Source organism: Triticum dicoccoides, chromosome 2B (assembly GCF_002162155.2).
Source record: "Triticum dicoccoides isolate Atlit2015 ecotype Zavitan chromosome 2B, WEW_v2.0, whole genome shotgun sequence".
Classification (NCBI taxonomy): domain Eukaryota; kingdom Viridiplantae; phylum Streptophyta; class Magnoliopsida; order Poales; family Poaceae; genus Triticum; species Triticum dicoccoides.
Genome location: NC_041383.1, coordinates 817,197,593 through 817,206,673, shown reverse-complemented (window position 1 = coordinate 817,206,673; position 9,081 = coordinate 817,197,593). Strand labels below are relative to the sequence as shown.

Genomic DNA, 9,081 nt, shown 5'->3' with positions numbered 1-9,081 from the left:
CTCCCGCCCAAACCCTAGATAACCCCTCCGCCCCGGCCGAGAATGGCGGACGCGCCGCCGCCGGCGACCCCGGCGCCGCTGGATCGCGACGTGTGGCTCGCCTGCGCGACGCCGCTCTCCCGCGTCCCCGCTGTCGGCTCCCAGGTCTACTACTTCCCGCACGGCCACTCGGAGCAGTGCCCGGCGCCGCCCCGCGCGCCCGCGCACAGCCTCTTCCCCTGCACCGTCGCCGCCGTGCGCCTCTTCGCCGACCCCAAGACCGACGAGCCCTTCGCCGCCGTCGACCTCGTCCCCGGCCCGCACCGCGACCCGGCGCCCGCCCCCCGCCTCCCCGCCGCCGCCGAGGGCTTCCGCTACTACGCCAAGCAGCTCACGCAGAGCGACGCCAACAACGGCGGCGGCTTCTCGGTGCCCCGCTTCTGCGCCGAGCTCGTCTTCCCGCCGCTCGACTTCGAGGCCGACCCGCCCGTGCAGCGCCTGCGCATGGCCGACCCGCTCGGCCGGGGCTGGGACTTCCGCCACATCTACCGCGGCACGCCGCGCCGCCACCTGCTCACCACCGGCTGGAGCAAGTTCGTCAACGCCAAGCTGCTCGTCGCCGGCGACGCCGTCGTCTTCATGCGCCGCGCCGACGGGGAGCGCCCAGGTACCCCGCCGTCTCCCAGCAGGGCGCCGAGCGCCGGCCCCGCAACGCGCGCGCGCGGGTCCCGCCCGAGGAGGTGGACGAGGCCGTGCGCCTCGCGGCCGAGGGCGCGCCCTTCACCGTCACCTACTACCCGCGCCAGGGCGCCGGGGAGTTCGTCGTGCCCAAGCAGGAGGTGGAGGACGCGCTCGTCGGCGCCTGGGCGCCCGGCGTGCAGGTGCGCATGAAGTTCCTCGACGCCGAGGAGCGCCGCTCCGAGTGGATCAACGGCGTCGTCAAGGCCGTCGACCCCTCTATCTGGCGCATGCTCGAGGTACATCATCCATCCATCGCTGCAGTTAATCCATCCGATCATTGCTGAAGCCCCAATTGTCTGGTTGATCGATCGATCCAGTCCACCTCTATTTGATTCAGTAACTGCAATGCTTGCTTCAATTGTTCTGCTCTGCCATTCAGTACAAGTAGAAGATAGTGGCAAGTAATATTGGGCATTCATAATTGCTGATAATCCACCTGATCCGATGCTGCTTTCATGTTGAATCCGCAAATCCGATCGACTGATTGAGTCTGTCTCTGTTTAGTTCAGTAATGCCATTTTCAGTTAACTGTCGGCGTGATCCACCGAGTCTATCTCTGCATGTTTGGTTGATTGGTTCAGTATATATCACCATGCATATGTGGTTCATGTATTCTGCCAGGTTCTGATTTCTGAATGAGGGAGTGACAAGCTATCTTGGACTAATAATTGATTACTATGTTTAGCCACTTGCATTTTTATTGCTGCATGCCGTAGAGTTGCTGTCATCGATCTTTTTAAATGTGGGTTTGGTAGTGGTTGCTATGTCGGATGTATGGCTTCGCTTCTGGTGGTATATACTGACTCCGCTTCTGGTGGTATATACTGAAACAAACAGAGATGAACTCGATCAGCAGTCAATTTTGATTAGGAATCAGCAATGTTCTTTTGTCTTAAATGATGTTCTGCATGTTACTTTTTGCCTTTACTAAACATAGATAGAAGAGAGTGCCAAGCAATTTTGGACATTCGTAATTGCTACTGATCCACCTGATCTGATGTTGTGTATCACCATTGAATCTGCAAATCTGATTAATTGAGTCCATCTCTGTATTTCAATGTTCCGTTAACTGTCGGAGCAGCTAGTGAGTGATCGATGAGAGTCCATCTCTGCATGTTTGGTTCAGTATGTATCGCCATGCATATTTGATTCAAGTGTTTTGTTGGGTTTTGGATGAGGTGTGGCAGGCAATCTTGGACTAATAATTGATAACTATGTTTAGGCACTTGTACAAGATTACAAGTAGAAGAGACTGGCAAGCAATCTTTGACATTTATGATTGCTGCTAATTCACCTGATTTGATGTTGCATTCATCGTTGAACAAGTGGCAATACTGAACCAAAAATGCTAAACTTGTTGTGTACCATCCCATCTTAATTGCTGCTATTTCACCTGATCTGATGCTGCATTCGTCGCTGAATCCGCTAATCTGATCAACCGAGTCGACTAGGTCTCTGTTTGGTTCATTACAGCTATGGTTAGTTAACTGCCGGAGCAGCTTGCGAGTGGTCGATCAAGTAAATCTCTGAATTTTTGGTTCAGTACTGCCATGTTCAGTTAACTGTCGGAGTAGCTAACGAGTGATCGGTCAAGTCCATCTCTGAATGTTTGGTTCAGTACTTCAGTATATGTCGCCATTGATGTTTGGTTCAAGTATTTTGCTAGGTTCTGAACGAGAAGTGGCAAGCAATCTTGGACTAATAATTGATAGGAACTATGTTTAGCCACTTGTACTATGTTGCTGCCTGCGTAGACTTGATGCTATCGTCGTGTTTTTAATGGGTTTGGTGGTGGTTTCTCTGTCGGATGCATGGCTTTAGATCACTTGTCTGTTTCCAATATGACTGCTGGTTCTGCTTCTGGTGGTCTACTCTATACCGAAACAAACAGAGATGAATTCGACCGACACCATCTCTGCATGTTTGGTTGATTGGTTCAGTATAAGTGCATCTTCATGCATGTGTGGTTCAAGTGTTTGCTAGGTTCTGAATGGGAGGGGCAAGCAATCTTGTGCTAATAATAAGTAACTATGTTTAGCCACATGTACTTTATTGCTGCATGCCTAGAGTCGATGCTGTTGCCGATTGTTTGATAGTTCAGCCTTTTTTAGTGTGGGTTTGGTGGCGGTTGCTCGGTGGGATGGCATCAGATCCTTTGTCTGTTTCCAGCAGGGCTGACTCTGTTCTGGTGGTATATACTGAAACAAACAGAGATGAACTCGATCGGCACTCAATTTTGACTTGGAGTTAGCAATGTGCTTTTGGCTTGAATGATGTTCCGCTTGTTACTTCTTCTATACTGTTATTAATACAACAAGTCATGCCATGTAATGCCATCGGCAGTTAGTCCTTTATTCAGATCTTGAAACATGCAGGGCCTACTGAAGTTAAATCTTCAAATCTGATCGATCATAAGTCCATCTCTGTTTGGTTCAGTATTTTCATGTTCAGTTAACTGTCGGAGCAGCTAGCGAGTGACCGATGGAGAGTCCTCTCTGCATGTTTTGGTTGATTGGTTCAAGTGTTTTGCTAGGTTCTGAACGAGGGAGTAGCAGGCAATCTTGGACTAGTAATTTATAACTATGCTTAGCCACTTGCACTTCATTGCTGCATGCCGTAGAGTCGATGCTGTTGCCGATTGATTGATAGTTCAGCCTTTTTTAATGTGGTTTGGTGGCTGTTGCTCTGCCCGATTGCATTAGATCCCTTGTCTGTTTCCAATAGGAAATAGACATGAACTCGGTCAGCAGTCAATTTTGATTTGGAATTCTGCTTGTTACTTCTTCCCTTTACTGTCATTAATACAACAAGTCATGCCATGTAATGTCATCAGCAGTAAGTCCTTCATTCAGACCTTGAAAAATGTAGAGCTTACTGAAGTTAACTATGTGCCGTTAGCTCTTCAGAGTCATGAATGTCCAATTCAGAGTTGTGTTATTTCATATGGCTCACTGCACCTTTGTTACTGACATGTCAAGAGAAGTGTTCTATGTCGTTGTCCACTCCGTCGATTCTTTGATTTTTCAGATAGTACCCAAACCAGTTGATCTAACAATTTCAAGATTATTTATGTTTATTATTACTGGCTCCGAAGATTCTTACTTGACTTACTGCTGCTTAATCTATCTATCTATCTACTCTACCTGCTTGCAGATAGACTGGGATGAATCTGTGGTAGGGTCACTAAGAAACAGGCATGTCAATGCTTGGCAAGTGGAACTTGTCGGGTACCCTCCCATCCTGAAGAAGCTCAAGATCTCCGAGACGACCCTCCCCCCTATGTGCTCCGGCGATGTCGGCATGGCCGACCCGCTGCTGGGGCCAGACTGCGAGAACATGGTGATGCTGCTGGGGTCACCTATTCCTGCCGGCATGCAGGGAGCCAGGCACATCGGCCTCACCGAGCTGCCCTCTCCATCCCCCACCGTGCTCACAACCAAGCAGTTCTTCCCACCCAGCTCCAGCGGCGGCTCCTCCGAGGTCGTGAACCCTGAAGCTGGATCCCCGCCCAACAACTCGGTGAACACGCGCCCCTCCGAAGAGAGGAGGAGCATACAGCTGTTCGGCGCCACGATCACGTCGCCGGTGCAGAGCGCCACCAATGGCCCCTCTGAAGAAGTGAGCCAGGCCCCTGACGCTGCGGCCGAGGGAGCTGCTCATGAAGACGCTTCTGCCACAAGTCTGCTTGACTGCCAACTCACGATCGGTAAAGATGACGGCCACGACCGAGATGGCTCCAAGCAAGACGCCTGAAGTGGTGGCATGTACACAGTATACTGGAAGGTACTATCTCATTTGATTTTTTTTTCCTGCTTTGTTTTGTTTGCGACGATGAACATGCATGCAGAGATGGTTTCACATGACCATTCGGACCTAATTGTGAAAGGCGGTGTGGTGATGATGATGCCTGTCGGGCCGAGTGTAGGTTGTCTTTTCCATTACCAGCCATTGTTTGTCAGTTTCACTCCCATTCAGACAAACTGAAGCAATTATCCGTGCTTCAGCATATTAAACAGTAACTAAAGCAGTAAATGTTGTTTTCTGATTTTTTCCATGCCTACATTATGGTTTATCAACAGAAAATCTTTCCAGGTTCCATTTCTGTTTGCTTTTCCTCTGATGCTTTAAGAATCTGTTCGTCAGCTTTCTGTCTGACATTCTGCACAATTCTTGTTGCGATACAGTCTGAATTCAATGATTTCTCCATCTTGAGAGAATCAGCAACGATTTCATTGCAATCCTTCATGTTTCTTGACTGGATTCATGCCTGGTTGCATCAAGTAAGTTAAAAAGCAACATCATGCTTTCAGTGAATGGGTCAATAAAGCATAAGCTCAGCCTAGGCATACTGTATATGTTGTTTGCGACACTGGGCGTGTGCCAGAAATTTCTCGCGTGAACTTCTGGTGTCCCTCAAGCTGCTGTCATTGACAGTGAACCATGGCACTCTTAAATGGCAAAACAATAAGCATGCATTCTCGATGAACCGTGAAGCTCTTAATTAGCGACAATATCGAGATAACGTCCACCTATTTCTTTATTTTTGTGAATGGGCGGAGTGATCTTTGTTTTTTTGTCAGTCCATACAACACTTTGAGTAGTACTCCCTCCGTTCCCAAATATTTGTCTTTCTAGGCATTTTAAATGAACACAATATACGGATGTATGTAGACTTATTTTAAAATGTAGATTCACTCATTTTGCTCCGTATGTAGTCACTTGTTGAAATCTCTAGAAAGACAAATATTTAGGAACGGGGGGAGTATATGATTCAGTCTGTACAATGTAGTGTGCCTGTAGGTTTCCATGTTTAAGAACCACCTAGGATTTATCTTCAGAGAAACACATAGTTTGTCCTAAGGCGCAACGAGCATCAAGCATCCTAGTGATTCCCATAGATGAGAAAAGAGTTAGACTGTAAAATGTTCATTTGTCTGCTAGTGTCTATGTAGCAGTTTCTTACTTTGTTTCTACCAAGATGATTCAGCCATTTGTTCCTTTGTTCCTGTAGCGAAGTCGAGCTGGACGACCGAGGCTGCTATGCTGGCCTTGGTCTGTACACATAGAGTTCATGGACCTGACTTGAAGCAAGGATACCTGCGGCCGCAAGCAGTTGCCGATGTTCTCCGCATAACTATAGGCTGCCATGTTTTTTTTTTCCTTTTCCTTTTCGCTTTATGTAATGTTTCCATGACGGTCGGTCGACGCCTTTTTGCGGTAGTGTCAAACTGCGAAGGCCGAGTGCTCCTCGCATCATCCTGATGCTCGCTGTGAGGATTCCGGCATGTGTGGCCTTAGGAGCCGGATCCCCTGACGTACGGCCCCCTGCCGTTGGGCCGCTGACGGGTGGGTCCGGGCCCACACGTCAGTGTGTGGGCCGTACGTCAGACGAGCCGCGTCCGTGGCCTTGAGGCTACATGGCGCAGGGTAGGGTTGGCGCCGCTCTGCGTCTTGTTGTGAGTTGGACTCTGTTTTTCGGCGTTTCAGTTGTGATGATGGCTCCTTCCTTGTTTCTCTGAGATTAACCTTGTGTTATCCTCTGCTTTTTGAAGCGGATGCACGTCTCCGCTGGTGGTGCATCTAGTATCCAGGAATTGGTTGTCTGCTTTCCTGGAAACCAACGTTTCTCTTTTTTCTGTCATTCCTCTTTTGTGCTTGAAAGGGGAGATATGTCTCTGACCCTGCTAAAGAAAGCTCTGCCCGGGCCGCCAAAGAGAAGAAAGGCAGCTTTGCTCCAAAGAAAGATAGAACAAAAGCAGCCTACCTATGTATTTAGCATACGCAGACAACTAGAGGACATGTAGTTGTAGAGAGGGCATGCGTGCGACCATACCAAACCCCATCATCGACTAGTACCTATTCTACGATCTGTCATTCCGTCCTTGTCCCAAGAGGACTGCTCGTCACTTCAGTCGCAGCGGCAGCGGCAGCTGAAACGTGATCGTCAGCTGCCTGCCGATGTCTCTTCAGCTGACAAACATTCCTATATCTTCTTCTACTCGTATACTAGTACAGGACAATGCTCCCTCTGTCACAAGATGTTTTGGATAATATACAGACTGAAATGAGTGGAAAAAAACCCCACTAAAACGTCTTTATATACATCTGATTCAGAAAATTATTTAGACATCTTATATTTGTGAATGGAGGGAGTACATGACAACAAACAAGACACACACACACAAAGCAAAAAGGAAAACAAGACACACACACACAGTGCTAAAATGGCATTTGGACACGCAGACCAAAGTTACCTGGGTCGTTTGCTGAAAACTGACAGCACACAAGTAATCTAGACTTCAGAGTTCAGAGTAATACGTACCATGCCACTTCTTGACAGAAACAAAATATAGGCATTTGCATGTACACAACAAGCCATTTTTTTCTATCTGTTTTCATCTATCAAAATTCATGAGCGAGCAGGGTCTTGGGGACAAACAAACACCTCTCATGCAGGGAAGAACGAAACGAGATCTGCAGAGTGCGATTCTTTCCTTCTTTTGCTCGGTATATGAGTATATCTATATATGATTATGATTGCTATATATCTCCGTGGAAATGGATATGGGATGTGGATGGATCTGTGGCTGCCCGTATGCACAAACAAACAGGAGCACCACGTGCGTGCGTACGTACATAACATACTCCTCGATCCACCCATGATCACGTGTGGACGTGTAGGAGGCCGTGGCCCGCTCACGACCACGCCCTCTCGCCGTGCGCGGCGCGCCGCCGCGTCAGGCTCCGGATCCAGCCCCGGCCGCTGCCGCCGCCACGCGCCTTCGCCCGCTGGTCCGCCGCCGCCGAGGACGACGGCTGCTTGCCCGACGCCCGCTTCCACCGCGCCAGCTGCAGCAGCCGCCCCACCACCTGCTTCCGCCACCGCGTCACGCCGCCCCGCCGCCCCGCCTGCTCCACCACCAACGCCGTCGTCTTCGTCGTCGTCGTCTTGGTCGTGGCCATCGCCGCCGGGGCCTCGCGTGCTGGCTTTACTGACGTCTGCTGGCTGTCCACCCACGTCGCCTTGCCGTTGTCCTCGAACTTGATCGATATGAAGGAGTCTGCAGACCGATCCGCCCGTGAGCCCAAAAGCAACCAATCATTGCATCCATACGCCGTACCAGTGGCAACTTACCGTCGAGGCTCGCCACAGAGGCGGTGTCGTCGTCGTCGTCGTCGGGGTTCCTGTCCTTCTCCTCGCCAGCGCCACCGCCGTCGTGGTCGTGGACGACCTCGTCGGGGTGGTGGTGGCTGTGGTGGTGGCGGGAGGAGTCGAGGCGCTGGAGGAAGGAGCCGAGCGCGAACACCTTCGGCAGCGAGCTGGAGATGCTCCCCGTCCGGCGCCGGAGCGCCCGGCAGTAGGGCCGCGCCGACAGGTAGCTGGCGCCGTCGGCCGGCGGGCGCGCGCGGCCCGTGCCGCCGCCCTGCTTCGCCGCGAGGAGGAGAAGCAGGCGCTCCCGGAGGCAGTGCGCGCACACGCCCACCAGCAGCTCCCTCGGGTGGAAGTAGCACAGCAGCGTGCCGTCCGCGCCCCCGTGCTGCTCCCCTCCGCCGCCTCCTCCATGGCCGTGGTCACCACCTCCATGGCCGCCGACGCCGAACACGTTGCTCATGGCGCGCTGCGCTCTCGAGAGAACCCGCTACGTAGTACGTGCGGCTAGTGGGCACGAGGCGGCGTTGGCATGCAGAGCACGGTAGCTAGCTAGCTAGTGGTGTGAGTAAAGAATGCTTGGATATATGCGGAGGAGAAAAGAAGATACGGATTATGGAGGAGGTGGATGCATTGGAGGAAGAGGAAGCTTCACTGGCTTTGGAGTTTCTTTTATGATTCAGAGATGAGGAGGAAGAAGATGAAGAGGGCTTTTTTAGCGCGCCACGCGTTGGACGCGCCTGTTGGAGATGCTCTTCCGAACGATTCAGAGACGAGGAAGAAGAAGATGAAGAGGAGAGGCTGTGAGTAGCTACTGTAGAAGCTACTGTTTGGGGCAGCTTGTTGTTGTAATCTGCTTTGATGAAATGGACCATGCATGGGGAGTGGACCGGCCTTCCGGCGCCGAGTGACAGTCAGGCATGGATGGATGTATGGATGGATCCGGCCGGCAGCTACCAGAAAAAACACCTAATAACACATGCATGCACCACCCAACTTAATTGAGTTTGTGTTTCTGAAAGTATTTTTTCCTTTTTCTTTTCTTTTCTTTTCAAAATGTACAATTGTGAATGTGTTTAAAGTTTGATGAGAAAACCTGATAGTTCTGAACAGGTTCCTAATTAAAACCGCGCCCTTGGTGCGGCCTAATTAATCAAGCACGCAGATGGCAGGCCCCAATTAGGCACGTTGAGTGCCAGCTTAATCACCTC

At 50.8% G+C, this 9,081-nt stretch overlaps 1 protein-coding gene and 1 pseudogene across 1 annotated transcript; one reads left to right on the top strand and one right to left on the bottom strand.

The window, feature by feature from the left end:
- The first annotated feature begins 42 nt into the window (after positions 1-42).
- LOC119361556 lies at positions 43-4,772 on the top strand (annotated as a pseudogene).
- Positions 4,773-6,863: 2,091 nt separating this feature from the next.
- On the bottom strand, positions 6,864-8,831 carry LOC119368994. The gene is made up of 2 exons (XM_037634079.1): positions 7,856-8,831; positions 6,864-7,781 (listed from the first exon to the last, which is right to left on the bottom strand). The coding sequence occupies exons 1-2, from the start codon at positions 8,331-8,333 to the stop codon at positions 7,417-7,419; spliced, it is 843 nt and encodes a 280-aa protein (XP_037489976.1). The 5' UTR covers positions 8,334-8,831; the 3' UTR covers positions 6,864-7,416.
- Positions 8,832-9,081: the final 250 nt, after the last annotated feature.

Bases quoted from the DNA above. Each gene is read 5' to 3' on its own strand.
- LOC119368994 (XM_037634079.1), bottom strand. From the start codon at position 8,333: ATGAGCAACGTGTTCGGCGTCGGCGGCCATGGAGGTGGTGACCACGGC. The intron at 7,782-7,855 runs GTAAGTTGCCAC...ATCGGTCTGCAG, and splicing joins CTCTGTGGCGAGCCTCGACG to ACTCCTTCATATCGATCAAG.